The 27,085-nt window shown below is 36.2% G+C and overlaps 1 protein-coding gene across 3 annotated transcripts in view; it reads right to left on the minus strand.

Annotated features, from left to right (window-relative positions):
* Positions 1–27,085, minus strand: part of LOC142221517 (protein O-mannosyl-transferase 2-like) — an 84,598-nt gene that overhangs the window by 16,754 nt on the left and 40,759 nt on the right. For 2 of the 3 annotated variants that reach the window (XM_075291271.1, XM_075291272.1), the window contains exon 3: positions 10,921–11,005. The exons of the other annotated variant lie outside the window; for it this stretch is intronic. In XM_075291271.1, the coding sequence (XP_075147386.1) occupies positions 10,921–11,005 (85 nt within the window). The remainder of the gene's footprint in view (positions 1–10,920; positions 11,006–27,085) is intronic. 3 annotated transcript variants of the gene reach the window in all.

A 27,085-nucleotide genomic window follows, 5' to 3' on the forward strand; every position in this document is an offset into this window, starting at 1 on the left:
CACTGAAAATTCGACGTTGTGGCAGATCGTTCGGCTATTCATGATGAAATGTCAAAGCATACTGAGCATCTTTCTCTTTGACACCATGTCTGAAATCCCACGTGATCTGTCAAATACTAATGCATGAAAATCCTAACCTCAAAAGAATCACCCTTTATTTTTGGGTGCAAAATGCTTCCAAACATATTATATGTTCACATAATAACATATTGTTTTTTGGAAGACAACATTATTGAATTTGGATGCAAAAATACAAAATGTTTGGAACTTAGACTACCCAAACATATATTGTTTAGACCAATATGCTTTCAAACATATTATATATTGGAAGAGATCAAACATATAAATGTTTGGGCAATACCCAAAAATGTATATGCTTGAAGCAAAATATGTTTGGGAGTATATGTTACAGAAGCGATTTTTTGTGAGCGTGTATGTTTGCTTTTCTGATTGATATTTTATTTATTTGGTTTCATTTTTATTTATTTGTTTATTACTTTTACTTTTTACATATTTTTTTTTTTATTTCATGTCGTCTGGTTGTTCTTGTTAATTGCAATTTACTTCGCGTTTATTATTTGTGCATACCTGTTGTTTTGTTTACCTCTGCCTCTATCGATGCTTTCTCTGCTTAGGTTATCTTAAGCAGAGCAAACGCATCGATCGAGGCAAGCGTACATATTGTCATTGTTGTTGTTGTCTTCTAACTGTCGCTTAGAAGACAAACAAACGAAACAACCAATGAAGGGCACAAACATACATATTTATATACATTTTATTTTTGATTCCCTTTTTTGTCGTCATTCCCGCATAGGTAGAATTTTAAGTAATAAAGTTATTGTAATTTTGTAATCGCACTGTCGACATCTCTCGACTTCTTATTTTTCGTGTTTCACACTGGCCCTTAAATTAATTTTTGCAAAGTTTTTTAAATTAATAAATAAAGACTTTGCCGGTTAGGAAAAAGCTCCTAATCGTACACTAAGTGAGCCTGAAACTTAATCGGGCTGCCACTTTAATTCCAATCAGATTTCCTAATATTTGCGGAAATATGTTCTTTGAAGTACGAACAGCCAATTTGCAACTTTCGTAGCGATGATATGAGAAGCTGTACCCTCAAAACTTGACACTCAGATAGGAGAGGCCAATGTGACGTCCAAAACCTCTTGCCTATTTTTGGTAATTTGCATCTCCCTTATTGCAAACTACCAGGTTAGTGCGAAAATAAAATAAAATCTAAAGGGTGATTCTTTTGAGGTTAGGATTTTCATGCATTAGTATTTGACAGATCACGTGGGATTTCAGACATGGTGTCAAAGAGAAAGATGCTCAGTATGCTTTGACATTTCATCATGAATAGACTTACGATCTGCCACAACGTCGAATTTTCAGTGAATGGGCCCTAGAAAAGTTGGCAGAAAATCCGCTTTTTTATCGACAAATTTTGTTCAGCGATGAGGCTCATTTCTGGTTGAATGGCTACGTAAATAAGCAAAATTGCCGCATTTGGAGTGAAGAGCAACCAGAAGCCGTTCAAGAACTTCCCATGCATCACGAAAAATGCACTGTTTGGTGTGGTTTGTACGCTGGTGGAATCATTGGACCGTATTTTTTCAAAGATGCTGTTGGACGCAACGTTACGGTGAATGGCGATCGCTATCGTTCGATGCTAACAAACTTTTTGTTGCCAAAAATGGAAGAACTGAACTTGGTTGACATGTGGTTTCAACAAGATGGCGCTACATGCCACACAGCTCGCGATTCTATGGCCATTTTGAGGGAAAACTTCGGAGAACAATTCATCTCAAGAAATGGACCGGTAAGTTGGCCACCAAGATCATGCGATTTGACGCCTTTAGACTATTTTTTGTGGGGCTACGTCAAGTCTAAAGTCTACAGAAATAAGCCAGCAACTATTCCAGCTTTGGAAGACAACATTTCCGAAGAAATTCGGGCTATTCCGGCCGAAATGCTCGAAAAAGTTGCCCAAAATTGGACTTTCCGAATGGACCACCTAAGACGCAGCCGCGGTCAACATTTAAATGAAATTATCTTCAAAAAGTAAATGTCATGGACCAATCTAACGTTTCAAATAAAGAACCGATGAGATTTTGCAAATTTTATGCGTTTTTTTTTTAAAAAAAAGTTATCAAGCTCTTAACAAATCACCCTTTATTTGCGACTCTACCCTTGCATTAATATCAATACTTCCCCAAATACTAAGATGTGCACTTGCATCACATCCCATAATGAGTTTTGTCTTTGTTTTCAGTGACTCCTCAACCAAGGTCTTAACGGCACATGGAGGCATCTCCCTATCATGTCCCAGGTACACCAAAGATACTCAATATTTGCATTTGGCTATCTCTATTTCCCCCATTATTGCTTTGGAAGCATACCGTCCAATGCTCCGTTGTTAATGATAGCCATTATAAGGATGTATTTTGCAACTGAGGCAAACGATCTAAAGTCTGACGAAATTGATGACAATGAAGTTGAGATTGACTTAGAGCCATGGCAGGAACCGGTGGACGATATAAGGGACGAAATGGCGTCATTAACGAAATTGGTACATGAAATGTGTGGTGCGATTACAAAAATGTGCAATGGAAGGCAATCATGTGATCCATGTCATGATCCGGGATACGAGATGATGCGCCAAAGAACCAACGTCAGCGATGTTATTGGATTTTTACCAGATTTTGATCCGTTTAAGCCAACAATGACGGCAGTACAATTCATCGGCAAGGTAAACCAACTACAGGAAACTTACAAATGGGATGGCGAAATAGTTTTTTTGCGGCTCAACAAAAATTGAAAGGAATTGCAAAGGAGTGGTTGGACGCACAGCCCGTGTTTCACTCTTGGGTTGAATTGGTACGTATGCTTTCTTAAGATTTTCCATGTGCAGTAAACTCCGCTGATATCCATAGGGAAATATCAAGACGCCACCGCAAACCAGGCGAAACGATGGTTCAATACTATTACGCCATGCTAACCATTGGAAGACGTGGAAATATGAATGAGATGTCAATTTGCGCATACATCATAAATGGTTTAAACGTCAACAACGCAATACGCACGCTTCTGGCAATAAACTTCAACGCCACGAATCAGCTATTATCGTCTTTGGCGAATTTATCACCAACATCAGTGTCTGCGGCAAACCGTCAGTTAGTAAATCAATAAACAATTAAACAAGGTGCTGCTGTTGCGAAGCCGGTTGGACAAGCAGGTGTGAAGTGCTTTAATTGTAATGAATATGGGCACATTGCAGCAAAATGTCCACAACCACAAAAGAGACTGCGATGCACCAAATGCTCACGTGTAAGGCATGAGGCTAAGGAGTATAAGGAGACAGGCAAAGTTTCTGTGGTCAACGAGGTGCAAACGACAATGGTGCCACCTATAATGAAAATGGTCGAGATGAGAGGCAGATCGATTGAAGCGTTTGTGGATACGGGAAGTGATAGTTCATTAGTGAAACATTCCACGATACCAGCTGATATGCAACGGATACCAATAGATAAAGGTTTCAATGGATTTGGAGGTGCGACGGTCAGGTCACATGAGGTCATCGAAACGGGACTAAAATTGGACAATCAATGTGTGAAGGCCCAATTCTATGTGGACAATGTTTGGCATACCCAATGCTTTTGGGCAGGGATATATTATGTCGAGCAGGGTTGGCCTGTCACAAACTGTGACTTTTGCGACATACATTTGCGACGGTATAATACGTATGTCGCAAAAGTCGTAAACCTATTGTAGAAAACCAAATTTTGAATAGAAGAAATCCTGAACATTTTTTAATTTAGTTTGACAGCATTCGCTGTGAGTTTCTGCAGAAATTTGTGAAAGTTTTCCCATGGTCAAGCCTATTTTCTTAGGTGGTATCGAAATTCCCATTGGTGAGTGTGCAAAATACCTTGGGGTTATATTAGACAGGAGACTGAACTTGAAAGCTAAGAAAGGACGAAAAAATCCACGGTTACCCTGTACTCGTGCAAAAGGCAATAGGGAAAATGAGGGGACTAAAACCGAAAATTGTGAATATTCCTAAGAATTGAAACTTCGTCGCACATACCATCGTCTTGAATATCATTGCATTCGCTGCCTAGCTGACACGACTAAAAAATTTTCAGTTTGCGACTTTTTTTACTTTTTCTACATTTACGACGCGTATGTGACGATTACGACGTTTACAACTTTACGACAGTCCCAAACCTAAAAAAATTTGATACAGACCATCTCTGATGTCGAGATAACCGCATGGTCATTAATGATGGTGTACTGCAAATTCAACCTACGGCAGATACCCCCTTCAACATTAACCCATTGCTAAGCGATGAAGACAAAAGAAAAACGCAATTAGTGCTAGAACGTAACAGTGATTGTTTTGCAGAGGACATATCATCCCTCGGAAGGAGTAAGACAACAGCCATGAAAATTTATGACGCATGAAGTCCTTTTTGAGCACAACGTCATGCCATTTGGCTTGGTGAACGCTCCAATGTATTTTCAAGAAATGGTCATGAAAATCACTTGCCACCGGAAAATAATAAGCTACGTAGATGAAGTGATCATAGCGACAACAACAATCCAGGAAGGATTAGATGTCCTTAATCAATTTTTAGAAGCCCTTAGAGAAGGAGGTCTAACTCTCCGACCATCGAAATGTAAGTTCATGGCAGATAAGGTAAAGTTCTTGGGATACGTCATTAGCAGCGAGGGTATTCGACCAGGCGAGGAAAAAACAGCAGCGATAGACAACAAATACATTCGAAACCGTTCGAGAGTCAACAATTGCTAAAACTTCTAGCTCGTGGGTGGGGTACTTTACTTCATACTCATTACAACGTCTGCTGTAGTAAAACACCACCTTCATTCCGTCGTCCTCCTTCTGAAGCAACATTCCCGACAATCCATGGCTGCTCGCGTCAGTGTGCACCTCATGTTCATTTGCGATATCGTATAGGACACTGGTTGACAAGTTATAGCTACTTTCAACTCCTCAAAGGCATGTTCTTGTTCTTGGCTCCACTCAACAACATTGTCCTTCTTAAGCAGTCGCCTCAACGGTTCTAACAGTGTACAATAATTGCTCACAAACTTAAAATCCGGTTAAGCCCAAAAATTGTCGTACGCCAGTTACATTCGCCATGGATTGTCGGGAATGTTGCTTCAGAAGGAGGACGACGGAATGAAGGTGGTGTTTTACTACAGCAGACGTTGTAATGAGTATGAAGTAAAGTACCCCACCCACGAGCTAGAAGTTTTAGCAATTGTTGACTCTCGAACGGTTTCGAATGTATTTGTTGGGTACTTCGTTCCAGGTTGTCACTGATTGTAATGCTATTGTGACGACCAAGGCAACCACACTACTAACCCCTCGCCAGATGGTCGCTCAAGTTACAAGAGTTTGATTGTATCTGCAAGCACAGAGCGGGCTCTAAGATGCAGTATGTCGATGCAACGAGCCGGGCTCCAAGCATGCCCCCCGATAAGGCCAGCAGAGTAGCCGAAAGGATATTGGCTATATCATCAAACGACGCCAATGATTGGATATTTTCCATGCAGCTCCAAGATGAACGCTTGCGTGAAATTGTATTAATATTGACCGATAACGATTTATTAGACCCTAAGCAGATTCGTAAGGACTATGAGATTAAGGATCGACTGCTGTATCGTCGAATCGAAGACCAGATTAAGCTAGTCGTGCCAAAGGGGATCAGATGGCACATAACGAAGTCATGCCATGACGATGTTGGCCATTTTGCTTTTGAAAAGACTTTTTTACCGCATTTCGAAAGATTTTTGGTTTCAACATGAGGCGATACGTCAAATCATACATCGATGCATGTCCTGAATGTTGTTTCAACAAAGTGAAAAGCGGTAAACCGTTGGGTCAAATGCATTCAGTGAAAATATTACCGATACCGTTCAGAGCAGTGAATATAGACCACTTAGGACCCTTTATCAGAAGCAAAAAGGGCAATGTTAACTTTATTGTGATGGTGTGTGCATTTAGTAAATATACGGTATTAAAGGCTGTGAGAAATACCAAGACAACACCGGTCATAAACATGTTACTTGAGACGATGGCTATTTTTGGGCAACTTTTGAAGGTTACCACCGATCGTGGTACGGCATGCACCTCCAAGGAGTTTGAAGAGTTTTTAAAAAGACATGGGATACAACACGTTAATATACTTTTATTTTTCTTTTATTAATTAAATAAACTGATTAAAAAACCTATTTTATAATTCTTTCGCGATCTTGATATATCTTTGTAACTAAAGAAATATTTCAACAAATTAGATTCCATTAGGGTTTTTAATCGAACAACGAAAACAAAGTTCTGGATTTCAGGCCATTCAATGTGTATTTATATGGGTGAAATTTCACTGTGATATAAAAAGTAGGTTTTAGTAGAATATGGGCTGAATTGATCAATTGTATTGTCCATTTTTAACATATTAAAATATCGATTTTTGACCCTATATGTACTCTTGATAAAGGTACAATTTAAGGCAATATAGTAGTAGAACCTAACGTTCTGAAATTTTGGCAGGCATGTAGCGTTCGAAGATGGGTCATACCGGACAATTTTGTGATATAGCACCTACATATAAACCCATCTTCCGATTTGTTTTAAGAAAGTTTTCCCAGTCTAAAATTTTCATAAGATTTGTCAGAAATTTTGAATTTAGAGTTATTTGAGATCATTAAAAATTTTGATTTTTTTCGATCTTTCTTTTATTCAATAGAAATAATTATTCAAGCTTGAGATCGTTTTTTTGTATGTATTGGTTTCTTTATTCTTCAATATTTCGCAATTACATTGAATTGCTTCATCAGGAGTAGATCTACAATAAAAATGATTTGATAACACAGGGGAACAAAATTGAACTTTTTTCGTGTTGATTTCAAATTTGTACCAAATTATCAGTAATTAGGGGTCGCTGAATCCAAATCTGCTCTTGGTTTTTTTCTATCAGCTCGATTTTTCGAGATATACCGTTATTTATTAGTTTTTGTTTGATTTTTTGGTCGACCTTTTTGTTAGAATTATAAATTAATGGTTCTTCAAGCTCGAGGTTTTTTTAAAATATTTTATTTATTATTCCCAATATTTCGCGATTACGATATTGAATCGCTTCCTCAGGGGTCTACAATAAATTTATAGAAATTACATTTCATAAATATCACAGTATTAAACATTTAATAATTTCAATAAGTGCAAATCTTAATTACTTTTAGTTAATAATCTCAAATGGTATTATAGGATAATATAATTATACAAAAATCGGACAGACATATCTTAATCTCATTTTTCAAGTATCAGGCGAACAGAAAAATTAAAACAGCAACACAACCAATGACTTACATGTATAGTATCCACAACACAAGATACTTAAAGCTACTGTAGATTCACTACCCTCGTCAGCTGTCTGTATTGCACTGAGTTGTTTTTACTATTGCACGATGATCACTACCATGTATTTGTTGTTTCCTTTTCCGAAGCAAATGCCTGTAACAGTGAGCGATGTTTTCTGTATCAACTTTGAAGTTCATTCGTTTGCTTGCAGGTACATTGTTTATGTGAAGTGTTTCTAGTGTAAACGTTTTGCTGTAATTATTCTCTCTTTCTAATATTCTTACGTCGTCAAAGTTTGGGGTATGATTGTTTCTCGCACAGTGGTCAACTAGTGCAGTTTTTGTGGTATTCGAGTTGGTGCGTAATTTAATATCCGATTTATGTCCTGAAATTCTTGTTTTTAATTTGTTTTTGGATGTTCCTACATAAACTTTTTCACATTTTTCTTTAATATTTCCACCGCACGGTATTTCATAAATCGTATTATGTTTTTCCATAGTGGGGAACCAACAGCATCGGGGAGAATAATGAATTATTTTTCACAACACCCAAAAAGGATAGTGATTAACACAGCAAAAAATCTTATACACAGGGTGTTAAACATAAGTGACAAAGAATATCATTCTAAAAACAAATCCATTATTAGAGATATTCTACACAACAATAATTTTCCAAAATATTTAATTAATGACTTAATATCACAATTTAAACCGGAGGGGAAAAAACAAAACGAAAATAAAAACGAGGAAACAATATACAAGTCACTAGTATATGTCAACAAATTATCAGAACGAATTACAAACTCTGAAATCTTTGATAAAGGACAATACACTTTAGCACACAAGTCAAACAATACTCTCAAAAAATTATTTTCCAACATGAAAACCAAGATCCCCACTATGGAAAAACATAATACGATTTATGAAATACCGTGCGGTGGAAATAATAAAGAAAAATGTGAAAAAGTTTATGTAGGAACATCCAAAAACAAATTAAAAACAAGAATTTCAGGACATAAATCGGATATTAAATTACGCACCAACTCGAATACCACAAAAACGGCACGAGCAGACCACTGTGCGAGAAACAATCATACCCTAAACTTTGACGACGTAAGAATATTAGAAAGAGAGAATAATTACAGCAAAAGGTTTACACTAGAAACACTTCACATAAACAATGTACCTGCAAGCAAACGAATGAACTTCAAAGTTGATACAGAAAACATCGCTCACTGTTACAGGCATTTGCTTCGGAAAAGGAAACAACAAATACATGGTAGTGATCATCGTGCAATAGTAAAAACAACTCAGTGCAATACAGACAGCTGACGAGGGTAGTGAATCTACAGTAGCTTTAAGTATTTTGTGTTGTGGATACTATACATGTAAGTCATTGGTTGTGTTGCTGTTTTAATTTTTCTGTTCGCCTGATACTTGAAAAATGAGATTAAGATATGTCTGTCCGATTTTTGTATAATTATATTATCCTATAATACCATTTGAGATTATTAACTAAAAGTAATTAAGATTTACACTTATTTAAATTATTAAATGTTTAATACTGTGATATTTATGAAATGTAATTTCTATAAATTTATTGTAGACCCCTGAGGAAGCGATTCAATATCGTAATCGCGAAATATTGGGAATAATAAATAAAATATTTTAAAAAGACCTCGAGCTTGAAGAACCATTCATTTATGATATACCGTTATGTTCAAAATTAAGGCACTTCCGCCACATATATTGGAATAACTTGAAAACGGTTCAACTTATTAAATTAAAAAAAAATTAAGAAAATCACTTACAATATTCTCTTTAAGCTGTCTTTACATTGTTTTTCCATTTTCCAAGTAGTTTTAGAGATATCGTTCAAGTTTTGCAAAAAAAATTAATTTTTTGACAAAAAAAAATTTTTTGGTCTTTAAAAAATCCTCAAAATGGTACAAACATCACAGTTTTATTAATTGATTCAACAAATTTTTTAATTGAAACAAAAATCAATCACAAAAATTAATAGTATCAATTAATTTTTTAATTTGATCAATTAATTTTTTAATTGTCCTTCAATTAATTTTTTAATTGATACTATCATTTCTGTGATTGAAGACATTTCAATTAAAAAATTAATTGGATCAATTAATTTCGTGATTGAACCAGAAAAAAATTTTTTGTGTGTATGTAATAAGTTTATTTTTGTTACGGTTCTGTTGATTAAGAATGGAATATCATTTATATGGTTATCATTTGAAATTGTATATATGCTATGTTATGTAATTTTTTCTCCAGTGATCAGAATCGAACGAAAATTGGTTTACGGTATCATAATTCCATATACAACAATTCTAACATACCAAAAAATGTTTATCCTTGCTCAAATTAAATCATGCAACAAAGGGTTAAATCTCTGTCTTGAAGGATTACAAGCTTTTGATGTCGCTACCTTAAGAAAGGTTCGACCTGCCAGAGGTGTCGCAGTCTTTTGACCCATCTACAGGTCGACTAATAGGGCCTAACTCTTGGCAATTGTCCGAATCGTTTACTTCAGCCAAATATCTTGGTTTTACACTGGATTCAAAACTAACTTGAAAAATTTATATTGATAAAAAGTTCAAAAACTACATAGTAAATACCGCAAGTTAAGCTGGCTAATCGGAAAAAATGCAGTCCTCTCCACAGATAATAAACTCTTAATATATAAACAAGCATTAAAGCAATAGTGCTATATGGCATCCAACTATGGGGATGTGTGGGAAACAGTTCCATCGAAAAAATAGAAAGGTTTCAAAACAAAGTGATAATAAGCGCAGTAAACGCTCCATGGTATGTCCGAAATAGTGACCTCCACTGAGACTTAAAAATGAACACAATCAAAGAGGAAATATCTAGATTTGCAGAAAAACATCTTATCTGCATACAGAACAATACTAATCGCGAAGCCCGTAATTTGCTCCAAACTTCAAATCAACCTAGAAGATTGCGCCGTTTCAAACCACACGATTTATTAACTCGCTTTATGTTAATATATGAAAGCCTCAATTCCAATAAGAAATTGTACAGCCCTAATTATTCTAGTTCTACTATATGAGTCTTAGGATATTATAATTTCTATAAATCTACTGATATTAATAAATAAACTATTGATTAGTCACTTCTTCATAATAGAGACTAGTTGTAGTATAAGTTAAGCACAAATATGTATTTGCTCAAATAAATAAAACAACAAAAATTCCAACTACTGTTGTAGTCTTGCATTAATATTAAGTTGATATACCTCTGAATTATATTTGTTTAACTTCGAAGATCCTAAATCCCATGCAATACATAACTACTCGTACATATGTATAGACGAACGACGAATAAGAATGTGTATGGTTTCACCGCATCTCAAAAATTTTACAAAATCAATAGCTAACAGTCGACTTATAGCCCACGATCAACATTTAAAATCGACTATGTCCGTATTACTAACCTCGGATTAACCTTGTTTTGTGCTCCATCAAAGTTTGTGCATTATTCGATATTTTGTGAACTTACCTTTCCCAGTGGCGGATGGACGTCAAAAAAGAATGTGCGATTAATGTACCAACTACCCATTTTTCCGAAATGTGTTTCATCCCAGCTAATGACAGATAAAAAAGGAAGAAAAAGTGTAACGAGTGGTAAAAGGATTGTAGTTTATTCTTAAAGCAAAGTAGAAAGACATTTTCTTTATTTTTGTTATCGGTTTATGGGACAAATATCCATGTAAAAATAGAAAATCTAAATATATACAAATAAATGAAGATGAGTAACAACAAATAAAAACAACAAGAAAAGAAAAAAAATTTGCAATTATTAAAGCTTAAATTTGCAAAACAAAATGAACTGATGTTAGCTACCATTCAACAATGCGTCAAAGAAAGTGTCAGTGAAGCGTTAATAAGTTTGATGAATTTAAGTATATTTTTGTCTCATCTGGCGTAGATCTAATCTGTATATCTGAAACTTGGTTTCATGAGTCTACTAGTGACAGTATCTACAAATTGTCGGGTTACAGTTTGGTGCGTGCAGACAGGAAGATACATGGGGGAGGCGTATGTATCTTTGTCAGAAATGGTATTAAATACAGCCTTATTACAAATCTGATGCCGATAGTCAAATCGAATTTATATTCCTGCAGCTAAAATCATCTGAGAATAACAAAATACTTGTTGGCTGTGTGTACAGACCTAATCGTACCGTAAATATAGATAATCTAATGAATACTTTGGAAATAAGCACAATTGAATTCCAAGATGTAATTATAGCTGGAGATTTTAATAGCAACATCTTTAAAGAAAATATTTTACTTGATGCTATGCAAACTGTTGACTTGTATCCTGTGAATATTAATATGCCAACACATTATTCTAACACTGCAAATACATTATTATATCTTTTTTTTGTAAATAATCGATCAAAAGTCCTGCTGTATGATCAATTATCTGGTGCAATGTTCTCAAGACATGATATTATTATATTAACTTATGACTTTAAAAACAAAACTGACACTGAGACAATCAGCTACAGAGACTACAAATGCACAAATTATAACCTTTTGCAGAATCTTATTTGCGATACTAATTGGAACTCTGTTTATGAATATGAATCTATTGATGAGCAAATATGTTTCATAGAAAGCAATATTAATCGCATATTTGACCTGTGTGTTCCTCTTAGACATAAAAGAGTCAAACATAATAATCAACCATGGTTCAATGACTCAATTAAAATACTTATTAACAATCGTGATGATGCATACCATAGATGGAAAAAGTTTAAGACACCGGAACTACATGCTACTTACAAATATTATCGCCAAAATGTTGTAAAGCACATTGCAGATGCAAAATCCGCTTATTACAAGAACAAATTTTCTTCTGCTTTAAATAGTAAATCCAAATGGCGTGTAATTAGAAACATCGGCATTAGAAAAGGTCATTGAACTGATAGTCACCCAGAAAATGATTGTTTTGTTGGGGACAATAATATAAAACATAGAGATTATGTATACAAACAATACTGCAATGTTCCTATTGAAAACATGTTTACCTTTCGTTGTGTTGGAGCTGATGAAGTTTGGAATAATCTGTTAGCAATAAAATCGAATGCCACTGGAATGGGATCAAATAAACCCAAGATTTCTAAAAATGATACTACCAACACTCATACCGTATATTACGTATATATTCAACAATATAATAACCAAATCTACTTTTCCCTTATCATGGAAAACTACAAAGGTAATTCCAATACCAAAAGCTAACAAAAAATTTCGCCCTATTTCAATATTACCTTTTATGTCAAAGGCACTTGAAAAATTGTTGTACTCTCAAATTGAAAGTTTTCTCGTCCAGAAAAACTTATTATCGACATGGCAATCCGGTTTCAGACCTAAAAGAAGTTGTACAACTGCGCTCATTCAAGTTACTGAAGAAATCAGGAAAGATATTGACAAAAACTTAATAACATATTTGGTTCTACTTGATCATAGCAAGGCGTTTGACATGGTTAACCACTCCATACTTCTTACAAAACTTGAAAAGTTTTTCTTTTTCTCGTCTTCTGCATGCCGTCTCATTGCATCGTACCTGAATAACCGATCTCAAGCCGTTTGTTTAAATAACAACTTTTCAGATACTAGAGCAGTAACAAGAGGAGTTCCACAAGGTTCTACTTTGGGTCCTCTGCTTTTCTGCATATACATAAATGATCTACCAGATGTACTCAAACACTGCAAAATCCATATGTACGCTGACGATGTCCAGCTTTACCATAGTGATACTGCTGATAATTGTTCTATGATTGTTGGTTCTATAAACGAGGACTTAGAATGTATCAATACATGGGCTGTGAATAATAGACTCAGCATTAATCCAAATAAATCCAAATGCATAATAATAAGTAAACGAGTTTGTCCTATACCCGATTGTGAAGTAAAGCTAAATGGCAACACTATAAAATATGTGCCCTCATCTACTAACCTTGGAATAATAGTCAATGAAAAACTTAATTGGTCTAATCACATTAACTCAGTAGCTGGGAAAGTGTATGGGATGTTAAGAAATCTTTCGATCGTTCAACATTAGTTGTGAAAACTTGCTGAAATATAAAAACTTAGTATTCCTACATAAACTAATTTATACCAAAGAACCTGGAAATCTATATGAAAAATTATCATTTGCCAGATCAAACAGAGGAAAGAAGATTATACAAACAAAATTTAGAAGTCTAATATCTGAAAGACAATTTTTCATTCAAACCATACGTCTATGGAACAATCTACCTCACCATATCCAAACAATTAGCAACGTTTCTATATTTAAAAAGGAGTTAACTAAAATTTTTGATTAGAATATTCAATTACTATTAATTTTCATAATAGATAGATAGTTATAATTTAATATTAAGTTTATAAAATCCACCGATTGTAATTGTTATTGTTTAATCTGCAAGTTATCCTAGCACATATCTGATAAGATTTAGTTCTTGTTGTGTTAGGTTTACAAATAAATAAACAAATAAACAAAAATAAATATAGAAATACATAATATAGTGTTATTGTTGAGAAGTTTCCATTCTCAAAAAGCAACGTTCTGTTGTCATTTAACAGATTGGCTGATGAGTCCCCGGTCTGACACATAGATGGCGTCGCTAGTATTAAATGCATATTATTTTTATATAATACCAACCTTCAAATGATTCGTGTCAACATTTGACGTCTGTAAGTCAATTAGTTTGTGAGATAGAGCGCCTTTTTGAAGCAACTTTTGTTATTGTGAAAAAAATGGAAAAAAAGGAATTTTGTGTTTTGATAAAATACTGTTTTCTGAAGAGAAAAAATACGGTGGAAGCAAAAACTTGGCTTGATAATGAGTTTCCGGACTCTGCCCCAGGGAAAACAACAATAATTGATAGGTACGCAAAATTCAAGCGTGGTGAAATGAGCACGGAGGACGATGAACGCAGTGGACGCCCGAAAGAGGTGGTTACCGACGACAACATCAAAAAAATCCACAAAATGATTTTGAATGACTGTAAAATGAAGTTGATCGAGATAGCAGAGGCCTTAAAGATATCAAAGGAACGTGTTGGTCATATCATTCATCAATATTTGGATATGCGGAAGCTCTGTGCAAAATGGGTGCCGCGCGAGCTCACATTTGACCAAAACCAACAACGTGTTGATTATTCTGAGCGGTGTTTGCAGCTGTTAACTCGTAATACACCCGAGTTTTTCCGTCGATATGTGACAATGGATGAAACATGGCTCCATCACTACACTCCTGAGTCCAATCGACAGTCGGCTGAGTGGACAGCGACCGGTGAACCGTCTCCGAAGCGTGGAAAGACTCAAAAGTTCGCTGGCAAAGTAATGGCCTCTGTTTTTTGGGATGCGCATGGAATAATTTTTACCGATTATCTTGAGAAGGGAAAAACCATCAACAGTGACTATTATATGGCGTTATTGGAGCGTTTGAAGGTCGAAATCGCGGCAAAACGGCCCCATATGAAGAAGAAAAAAGTGTTGTTCCACCAAGACAACGCACCGTGCCACAAGTCATTGAGAACGATTGCAAAAATTCATGAATTGGGCTTCGAATTGCTTCTCCACCCACCGTATTCTCCAGATCTGGCCCCCAGCGACTTTTTCTTGTTCTCAGACCTCAAAAGGATGCTCGCAGGGAAAAAATTTGGCTGCAATGAAGAGGTGATCGCCGAAACTGAGGCCTATTTTGAGGCAAAACCGAAGGAGTACTACCAAAATGGTATCAAAAAATGGGAAGGTCGTTATAATCGTTGTATCGCTCTTGAAGGGAACTATGTTGACAAATAACAAGTAAGGAAAGTCTAAAGTCGGGCGGGGTCGACTATATTATACCCTGCACCACTTTGTAGATCTAAATTTTCGATACCATATCACATCCGTCAAATGTGTTGAGGGCTATATATATATAAAGGTTTGTCCCAAATACATACATTTAAAGATCACTCGATATGAACAGAATTTGATAGACTTCTACAAAATCTATAGACTCAAAATTTAAATCGGATAATGCACTAGGGTGAAACACAATGTTAGTAAAAAAACTATGGGAAACATTTAAATCTGAAGCAATTTTAAGGAAACTTCGCAAAAGTTTATTTATGATTTATCGCTCGATATATATGTATTAGAAGTTTAGGAAAATTAGAGTCATTTTTACAACTTTTCGACTAAGCAGTGGCGATTTTACAAGGAAAATGTTGGTATTTTGACCATTTTTGTCGAAATCAGAAAAACATATATATAAAAGCTATATCTAAATCTGAACCGATTTCAACCAAATTTGGCACGCATAGCTACAATGCTAATTCTACTCCCTGTGCAAAATTTCAACTAAATCGGAGTTAAAAATTGGCCTCTGTGGTCATATGAGTCTAAATCGGGCGAAATCTATATATGGAAGATATATCTAAATCTGAACCGATTTCAACCAAATTTGGCACGCATAGTTACAATGCTAATTCTACTCCCTGTGCAAAATTTCAACTAAATCGGAGCAAAAAATTGGCATCTGTGGTCATATGAGGGTAATTCGGAGCTATATCTAAATCTGAACCGATTTCAACCAAATTTGGCACGCATAGCTACAATGCTAATTGTACTCCTAGTGCAAAAATTCAATCAAATTGGGGTAAAACTATGGCTTCTGGGACTGTATTAGTCCATATCGGGCGAAAGATATATATGGGAGCTAAATCTGAACCGATTTCCATAAAATTTGGCACACTCGACTGTAGTACTAATTGTTCTTCTTATGCAAAATTGTAAGCAAATTAAGGTAAAACTCTGGCTTCTGGGGACATATAAGTCCATATCGGGCGAAAGAGGTGGTTACCGACGACAACATCAAAAAAATCCACAAAATGATTTTGAATGACTGTAAAATGAAGTTGATCGAGATAGCAGAGGCCTTAAAGATATCAAAGGAACGTGTTGGTCATATCATTCATCAATATTTGGATATGCGGAAGCTCTGTGCAAAATGGGTGCCGCGCGAGCTCACATTTGACCAAAACCAACAACGTGTTGATTATTCTGAGCGGTGTTTGCAGCTGTTAACTCGTAATACACCCGAGTTTTTCCGTCGATATGTGACAATGGATGAAACATGGCTCCATCACTACACTCCTGAGTCCAATCGACAGTCGGCTGAGTGGACAGCGACCGGTGAACCGTCTCCGAAGCGTGGAAAGACTCAAAAGTTCGCTGGCAAAGTAATGGCCTCTGTTTTTTGGGATGCGCATGGAATAATTTTTACCGATTATCTTGAGAAGGGAAAAACCATCAACAGTGACTATTATATGGCGTTATTGGAGCGTTTGAAGGTCGAAATCGCGGCAAAACGGCCCCATATGAAGAAGAAAAAAGTGTTGTTCCACCAAGACAACGCACCGTGCCACAAGTCATTGAGAACGATTGCAAAAATTCATGAATTGGGCTTCGAATTGCTTCTCCACCCACCGTATTCTCCAGATCTGGCCCCCAGCGACTTTTTCTTGTTCTCAGACCTCAAAAGGATGCTCGCAGGGAAAAAATTTGGCTGCAATGAAGAGGTGATCGCCGAAACTGAGGCCTATTTTGAGGCAAAACCGAAGGAGTACTACCAAAATGGTATCAAAAAATGGGAAGGTCGTTATAATCGTTGTATCGCTCTTGAAGGGAACTATGTTGACAAATAACAAGTAAGGAAAGTCTAAAGTCGGGCGGGGTCGACTATATTATACCCTGCACCACTTTGTAGATCTAAATTTTCGATACCATATCACATCCGTCAAATGTGTTGAGGGCTATATATATATAAAGGTTTGTCCCAAATACATACATTTAAAGATCACTCGATATGAACAGAATTTGATAGACTTCTACAAAATCTATAGACTCAAAATTTAAATCGGATAATGCACTAGGGTGAAACACAATGTTAGTAAAAAAACTATGGGAAACATTTAAATCTGAAGCAATTTTAAGGAAACTTCGCAAAAGTTTATTTATGATTTATCGCTCGATATATATGTATTAGAAGTTTAGGAAAATTAGAGTCATTTTTACAACTTTTCGACTAAGCAGTGGCGATTTTACAAGGAAAATGTTGGTATTTTGACCATTTTTGTCGAAATCAGAAAAACATATATATAAAAGCTATATCTAAATCTGAACCGATTTCAACCAAATTTGGCACGCATAGCTACAATGCTAATTCTACTCCCTGTGCAAAATTTCAACTAAATCGGAGTTAAAAATTGGCCTCTGTGGTCATATGAGTCTAAATCGGGCGAAATCTATATATGGAAGATATATCTAAATCTGAACCGATTTCAACCAAATTTGGCACGCATAGTTACAATGCTAATTCTACTCCCTGTGCAAAATTTCAACTAAATCGGAGCAAAAAATTGGCATCTGTGGTCATATGAGGGTAATTCGGAGCTATATCTAAATCTGAACCGATTTCAACCAAATTTGGCACGCATAGCTACAATGCTAATTGTACTCCTAGTGCAAAAATTCAATCAAATTGGGGTAAAACTATGGCTTCTGGGACTGTATTAGTCCATATCGGGCGAAAGATATATATGGGAGCTAAATCTGAACCGATTTCCATAAAATTTGGCACACTCGACTGTAGTACTAATTGTTCTTCTTATGCAAAATTGTAAGCAAATTAAGGTAAAACTCTGGCTTCTGGGGACATATAAGTCCATATCGGGCGAAATATATATATGGGAGCTATATCTAAATCTTAACCGGTTTCTTCCAAAATCAATAGGGTTCTATTCTGAGCCAAAGCACATACTTGTGCCAAATTTTAAGTCGATTGAACTAAAACAGCGACCTAGACTTTGATTACAAAAATGTGTTCACGGACAGACGGACATGGCTATATCGACTCAGGAGCCCACCCTGAGAATTTTTGCCAAAGACGCCATGTGTCTATCTCGTCTCCTTCTGGGTGTTGCAAACATATGCACTAACTTATAATACCCAGTACCACAGTGTGGTGCAGGGTATAAAAACGAATTTTGACAAAAAATGTGTTTTTCTTTGTTAGACCGGGGACTTATCAGCCAACCTATTATATAACCACACTTTTATTTTAGACTGTTAGTAATTTTTTCATCCCTAATGGATACATCGACTGATAATTATGGTCCCAGAGATAACAACTTCTTAATGGTTCGAATTATCGCTAAACGCAATACTGGCCTTAACATTTGCCACTTAAATGCTCAGAGCCTAAACAATAAACTTGACGAGTTCCGATACCTTTTCGAGAACTCATCACTTGACGTAATCTGTATATCGGAGACATGGTTCCATCCGGACAGAAAGGATAATATTTACAAACTAAATGGATACAGGCTATTTAGAGCTGATCGGTACACCAATGGAGGTGGAGTTGCCATATATCTTCGCAATGACATTTCTGGTAGAACTGTTCTAAACTCAGAACCTGGAGAAAGCACTGAACACTTATTCCTAGAACTTCGTGTTAACAATGAAAAACTGTTAATGGGCTGTGTATATAGGTCGAATCGCTTTGTAAATATTGATCCTTTGATAACTAAGCTTGAAACCATATCTGTACTATATAACGATGTCATAATAGCTGGTGATTTTAACAGCAATGTGATCGTGGATACGCAACTGAAGGATGCCATGGCTGGTATGAACTTAAGGCTGGTTAACGATAGTGTACCAACCCATTTCGCCACAACCTGCAATACCTTGCTAGACCTGTTTTTTGTAAGCAATGGTCATAAAATATTACACTACGATCTACTTGATGGATCAGCTTTCTCTAGGCATGACCTCATATTTCTATCATACGACATATCTATTAACAGGCAAACTGAAACCTATACATACCGCGACTTTAGGCGTTTAAACATATCTGATCTGGAGCTAGATGTGAATCGAATTGATTGGAATCAAATGTATTATCTTAGTTCTGTGGACAGCAAGGTCACCTTTCTAACTGATAATATATTTGATCTCTACAATCAACATGTACCCATGGTAACAAAGAATATTAAAACTGACTTGAAACCATGGTTCACAAGTGAGGTGAAAACACTTATCGATATAAGAGAACGGGCATACAAGAGGTGGAAAAGATACAAAACTCCTGAGCTCTACTCAACCTTTCAATCTGCCAGAAAAGATGTAGTTCGAAAGGTTAAACATGAAAAACTGATTTATTATACTAACAAATTCAATAATGCTACGAGCACAAGGAAGAGGTGGAATGAAATAAAGAAAATTGGTATTACAAAGACTATTAATCATAACTCGAACTTGGATGTTAACGTACTTAATGAAAAGTTTGTAAATATACCGATGCCTGAGGTGAATGCTGATTTCTATAGTTCCCGAACTGTAACTTCCACCTCTCAGCGTGGTTTTAGTCTAAGGCATGTATTTGAGTCAAAGTCAGACGCTGTCGGTACTGACGAAATCTGCCCAAAATTTGTCAAACTTAGAATACTTAAACACATTACTCATATTAAAAACACTATCATAACAACTAGTTCATTTCCAACACTGTGGAAACTGGCTAAAATCATAACTGTTCCAAAGGGTTCCAACGAATTCCGTCCTATTGCGATTTTACCATTTATCTCGAAAGTGTTTGAAAGACTTGTTAATCTACAAATTCTTCAATATTTAACTGAACATAAGATTATAACTGACCGTCAATCTGGATTCTGACCGAGGCAAGGCTGTCTCACTGCCTTAGTAGACGTTGTGGAATCGATACGTAACAATTTTGACAAAAATGAAGTTTATATTTTGGTACTGTTAGATCATTCGAAAGCTTTTGACACTGTCCACAATCCGACGTTGTATTATAAACTCATCCACTTGTTTTCTTTCTCTGAATCTACTGTACGACTAATGTCTTTCTATTTGGAAGACAGAAAGCAACTAACCGTTTCTGGCGACAATGCATCGTCACAGATGACAACAAAAAGGGGTGTTCCTCAGGGGTCCATACTTGGGTCCTTGCTATATACGAAGTACTCTAATGATTTACCCAACCAGCTTGAACATACCAACATAAGAATGTATGCTGATGATGTCCAGCTATACACATCTGCCACTACTGATACAATCGATAGGTGTGTAATGAATGTTAACAATGATCTCAACAAGATCCTGGATTGGGCGAATGGCAATGGTCTGGCTCTACACCACAATAAATCGAAGGCAATTCTGATTCATAAGAAGTCCACAACTGTGGGGAATGTTAACATATTTCTGGGCAACTGCCAAATAGAACTTGTCAAGAAAGTGGAGAATCTTGGAGTAACTTTCAATGAGAATTTAACTTGTCTGATCATATTAATGTTAACTGCGGTAAAATATACGGTATGTTGCGTAATCTTTGGTATACTCAATCGTTTACGCCTTTTCGTATAAGACTGCTGTTGGCCAAATCCTATGTTCTGCCTTCTGATTATCTATTCAACCGTCGAACTGAACGGAAGTGTTTTTTAATAGCGGATAAACTCATCGTAATAGGTACCTACTAAGAATTTCAAGTGTGGTTGGATATTAAGCCACCGTGCAGCGAAATTCAAAGTCATCAACTGGGTTGCTAACTTCAGGGCCCAGTGGACGGGTATCGACTGGAGTTATAAATCTAGGCAATGACCAAGAGTTAGGCCCAATTAGTCGACCTGTAGACGGGTCCACAGGTGGCGACACTCTGACAAGTCGAACTCTTTCTAAGGTGACGACATCAAAAGGAGGTAATCCCGCACGAAAGAGATTCAAGGAACGCAGAAATGCCTTGTTTATCCTAAAGAAATTAGGATGAATCGACCCAAGCACGTTGTCGGCTAAACAAAGCGATTCCTTAAAATGGGCTCAAGGAATTCTTGAGGCTGGAAAAAGGGAACGATCACCGGGTGAGCTGCCATCCTCCAAAAGGGATCAACGATCGTTTGCCTCAGTTGCTAAAGACAGCCTTGTGATGGCTATCATTAATAAAGGAGCATTGGACGGTATGGTTCCAAAGCAAAAATGGGGGGAAATTGAGAATGCTTTGTCTGGCGTCTACTCACAGGTGCTGGAAAAGTTTCCCGGCACAGATCCACCAAGAGGCTGGTTGGTATCAAGGACGATTTAAGCTAGTCGCATTTGAGGATCAGAGGTCTATAGAATGTTTTAAAGCTGCTCTGATACTAATTGGTGAAGTTTGGGAAGGAGCTGCTCTAGAGTTAGTCGAGAATAAAGACATACCGGCTAGACCTAGAGCACATGCGTGGATACCTGCAAGCCCTCCTGACCCTGAATCTATTTTAACTAGACTGAAACAATGCAATCCAGATCTTCCAAGAGCTGATTGGAAGGTTGGCCGTTTGGATGAACCAAGACGGCATGCAGTGTTTATATTGAACGCTCAGTCTTTGCCACATCTAGCAAAGTCTCAGAGCCGTGTATGTTATGGCTTTCATTATATACAAATGAAGGTATATAAAATCGATCAGCTAAAGGATTCGGAAATCGACAAGCCTCTGTCTGAATAAGCGGATCCTCTTGCGAAGTCGAGGGAGATACCAAAGATGCAGACTTGGATAGACACCGTATGCAAGAGGAGGTTTCTACTGCCCCAAAACTCACCAAACTTGAATCTATGGTTATTGCGAGAGTCACCGAGATCTCTGAAGAGGATTTCTTGATGACTCGATTGAAACGGCTGATGTGACGGTTGTTGAAAATCTCGATGGTCCTACGGATCCTCCAGATAAATCTTCACCATTGTAAGGCTGCATGTGCTGCCTTAAAAGTTCTCCTGATGAAAGGGGACATAGATATAGTTCTTATTCAAGAACCATATGTTTATAGAAACAAAATATGTGAATTAAGTACTCCGGGGTTCAAACTATTGCAGTATACTTGTAATGATGTAAATCGAGCCTGTATAATTGCTAAAAACGAGCTAAACTTGTTTCTCCTTCCTTCAATGTGCAATGCAGACACTGTCGTTGCCAGTTTAGAAATAGCCAAATGCAAATATTGGGTATCATCGTTCTACATGGGCACACAAAAAAATAACTGCAAATAAATATTAACAACTTTATTTGTATGTAGAATCTGCTTATGCTCAACAAATTTGTCGATTGAACATGAGGCATTTGTTGTTGAAATGTGTTTGTAGATGCTTCACAGAGGAAATAATAGAAATATTCTGAATTTTCAACAAATTGCTTTGTTGCGAAAATAGTTGACTGCTATCGATATGAAAACAAAAATACAAGACTGGTTACGCACACATCGCTGAGAATATGTACGAAAGCTATATTTATATATTTTATATATTATTTGTATATTTTTCAATATGGTAGTTTCTTAAATGTGTTTTTGTATGAGATAAATAATAAAACCATATTAATATCGGGATTCCATCAGGTCCGGGGGATTTGAATGATCCAAAGCTATTTAACGCCCATTTTATTCTAGATTCCGATACAATTTCTTCGATAGGAAACGACCGCTGAGCCACTGTGGCACGGCCAGTACATGGTTCAACCGTCTGATTTCCAGGAAAATGTGTGTCCAATAGTACCTCCAGCGTCTCCTCACTGTACGTTGTCCAATTGCCCTCCGATGTTTTAATGAAACCTGAAGAGGAGTTCGTGGATGCTAGCACCTTTCGTAGTCTGGAAGCCTCGGACGTATCCTCAATGCTGCTGCAGTAATCATTCCAAGAGTTATGCTGAGCCTTTCTCAGTTCTCGCTTGTATCCTCTCAGATTCTTCTTGTAAGCGTCCTAATCCACAGGAGCTCTGGTGGACTTTGCTTTGTTAAAGAGCTTCCTGCACGATTTCCTCATATTACCTAACTCCGTAGACCACCGTGGTGGTCGATTTTTCCCCCTTGGCTTCCCTCTAGGGCATACAGCTTTCAGTGAAATGTTGAAGGCCTTAGTAATCCTCTCCACTGCGTGTTCGATAACTTGCACAGTGCTCATATTTGTCTCTGGTATTTCTGGTATCATCATATTGAACGATTCCCTATACCTATTCCAGTCAGCTTTCCTAACATTTGGCGGAAATATGGTATTGGTGATATGAACATCAAATTTGAAACTGATGTAGCGATGATCTGAGAAGCTATGTTCACTTAAAACCTGCCAATCAGATACCATTTCATTCAGTTCTTGCGAGGCCAAGGTGACGTTCGAAACCTCTTGCATGTTTTTAGTAACAACGGTTGGGGCATCTCCCTTATTGCAAACTACCAAATTAGTACGCAAAATAAACTCTAGGAGTGACTCTCCTCTTGTATTAATGTCACCACTTCCCCATATACTATGATGTGCCTTTGCATCGCATCCCATAATGAGTTTTGTCTTTGTTTTCAATGACTCCTCAATTAAGGTGTTAACGGCACATGGAGGCTTCTCCCTATCATGTCCCACAGATAAAAATAAGTTTGAGAACCAATAACTTTTGTTGGAAACCCAATAACAAAATTTGTTAATTTTCCTGCAACAAACTAATTTGTACTTTTAATAACCATTATTACAAAAAAGTTGTTAGCAATCGTCACCATCAGAAGGCAACAAATAATTTGTGTTCTCAATAACATAATTTGTAAGTAATTTGTTGAGTATCCAACAGTACAAAATATTTGTTGTTGAACGTTACGTTTAATCCTCAACAAATATTTTTGAATTTGAACGAAAAAATTTGATTGTGGTTTGTTGGAGTTTATCAATGACCTGTAACAAATTTATTGGTGTATTGATAAAAAATTAAATTGAAATTAAAATTGACAGAATTTTGCTATGAATTGCACCAAAATTGCAAAATTGCCGGAACAATTTTGGAGATATTTTGTTAAGTACACACAGAGAAGGAATATGACCGAAATGTTATTTTTGGACGGGGAACATGTAACATTTTTGTGTCGAAAATCCTATACTCAGTTTTGTAAATGTTTGACAATTTTAAATTTAAGTAGTCCCGGGTCTAGCAAGCATTTTGACAACTTTTTTCCCAGTGCTATATATTCTAGTTAATTAGAATTGTAATAACTCTAATCCCGATATTAATATGGTTTTATTATTTATCTCATACAAAAACACATTTAAGAAACTACCATATTGAAAAATATACAAATAATATATAAAATATATAAATATAGCTTTCGTACATATTCTCAGCGATGTGTGCGTAACCAGTCTTGTATTTTTGTTTTCATATCGATAGCAGTCAACTATTTTCGCAACAAAGCAATTTGTTGCGAAAATACATATTCCAGGGGAACTAGAATCTGTTGGTATACCTCTGGCTACCTGCAAGCTCTTACTGCGTGTGAAGGCTGTCATGATGGCAAATGTTCGATGGGAGAATTTCAAGGGTTGTAACGACACCAAGCAAATATGGCCCCATTTAATATATATATATATATATATATATATATATATATATATATATATATATATATATATATATATATATATATATATATATATATATATATATATATATATATATATATATATATATATATATATATATATATATATATATATATATATATATATATATATATATATATATATTACAGTCTCTTTGTTTTTTGATGAACCATGTTTTTATTTCTCTCTCGTAGATTTTGACAGAACATTTTTGAAAGATGTCATAGAAAATTATCATTAACTTTTTATCATAATAATTAGTCCCAAAACTACTATTAAAAACGACAACCGGAAGTGATCTTTTTCTCCCTCGTCCTCCTTTCTTTTTCATACGTGTCAAAATCAAGTAGCTAAACAATTATCCAGGGTTGTAATTTTGCGTAGCAGAATCAGAAATTATTTTCCAGATCGGAAAAAACGTAACCGGTTCCACAACAAGTTAGTCGAGAAGAAAGACATACCGGCTAGACGTAGAGCACATGCGTGGATACCTGCAAACCCTTCTGATCCTGAATCTATTTTAAATAGGCTGAAACGATAAAATCCACATCTTCCAACAGCTGATTGGAAGGTTGGCCGTTTGGATGAAGTGGATGGACCAAGACGGCATGCAGTGTTTATATTGAACACTCAGGCTTTGCCACATCTAGCAAAGTCTCAGGGCCGTGTATGTTATGGCTGTTCAATCTACTTCAGTCTTTTCACTTATTTATATTCAATCTGAGTTTGTTTGTCATCAATCTATTTATGAATTAAAATATGTATATACATTTTAGATCCTAAGGTTTCTTGAATTCATTAAAAATAATCCCTTACGTCTTCATGAATTATTTAAACGTAACTTGAAAAAAAAACATTATTTTATCAATCAAGAGTGGCAACTCGATCAGGGCGTTTTTCCACCCCTCGCCTAAGGGCTATCTGTCATTTTAGAGAAGGAAATTGATTCCTTCTTTTTCTTACTATCCAGCAAGCAGCACGCATCGAGCAGCCATTCTTGAACTCATGTACTACCGTCTCTCACATCTATTGTAAATATGTAAGTGTAAATATGCAATGTAAGTGAGAGAAAATAGTATTGGTGTTCTCATTTGTGTTGGTGGATTAGCGAAGAATTAAGCAAAGTCGCAATTGAAGGGTTCAGGGTTTCCATCCTAATTCTCAAATCTGGGCATCTACGCTACCGGTACGGACGCCATTTTAAAGTAGAGCTAAGTAAGTAAGCGCCTACATTAAGCGACAGCATCCAAAGCTATCGTTGATGACCGAGGACACCATTAGCGTGTAGCAAAAGTTTCACAACAAAAGGACATGGAAAAACACCTCCATTTGTAGAGATTATGAGACATAAACCCAAGCTTTCTACCGGCTTTTTGGCATTTTGTGTGATTTTTTTTATGAATTCAAGATTAGGATTAGTCTACGAACAACAATTTTAACATTCCCTTTTCTCTAGGTAACAACAGAACAAGGAAATTTAGAATTGCTTTGAACAAGTTTCATCCGTGGCTCAAGGTGTGAATCATATGAACAAAGCAAGTACTATTTTCAAGTACTTCCTCATTTAAAGCTCCCGTGGTCGATAAGTATTGTGTGTTGTGTGTTAACTGACAAGATAAATATTACTTTTCAAGAAGAAACAAGCTCCAGAAAGTGCACCTGCATGTGCCGTTTAAACCAGATGCACCAGTTGGGAATGAACAAGAGCATACCGAAAAAATTTTTCCTAATCCGTCGCCTGGAACCTATGATGTATGAAGTGGTGAATTATGTTCTAATTGTTTAATATGCTTTTACCAGGTTCCTTAGAAAACGCACATCAAAAACATATCAAAAAATTCGTTTATTTTAGGCCAGTTTTAGTGGAAACATTTACTGAATACATCTCAACACGGCTAGTTTTGTTTGACTAGTGAATCAGGAAAGCATTTTTTTCTCATCAAGAAAGTATTCCGCAAAAAGAAAACAAAAAACATGACATTGTCGTCCACAAAAGGTCACATTATCGACATCCAGTAGCCTAATTTCACCATTATAATCAACAAATCACGCTCATAAAGTACGTCATCAACGTGTTACATAGACAAACCATCCACAAAAGCAACACTTGTATCCCACCACCTTTAACCACCAGGCGAACCAGTGGAGTGCAACAAACATATTTGAGTCAGTCATTTGAAATTAACATCGCACGGCAACAA

The sequence above is a fragment of the Haematobia irritans genome, chromosome 1 (genome assembly GCF_050003625.1).
Source record: "Haematobia irritans isolate KBUSLIRL chromosome 1, ASM5000362v1, whole genome shotgun sequence".
NCBI lineage: Eukaryota > Metazoa > Arthropoda > Insecta > Diptera > Muscidae > Haematobia > Haematobia irritans.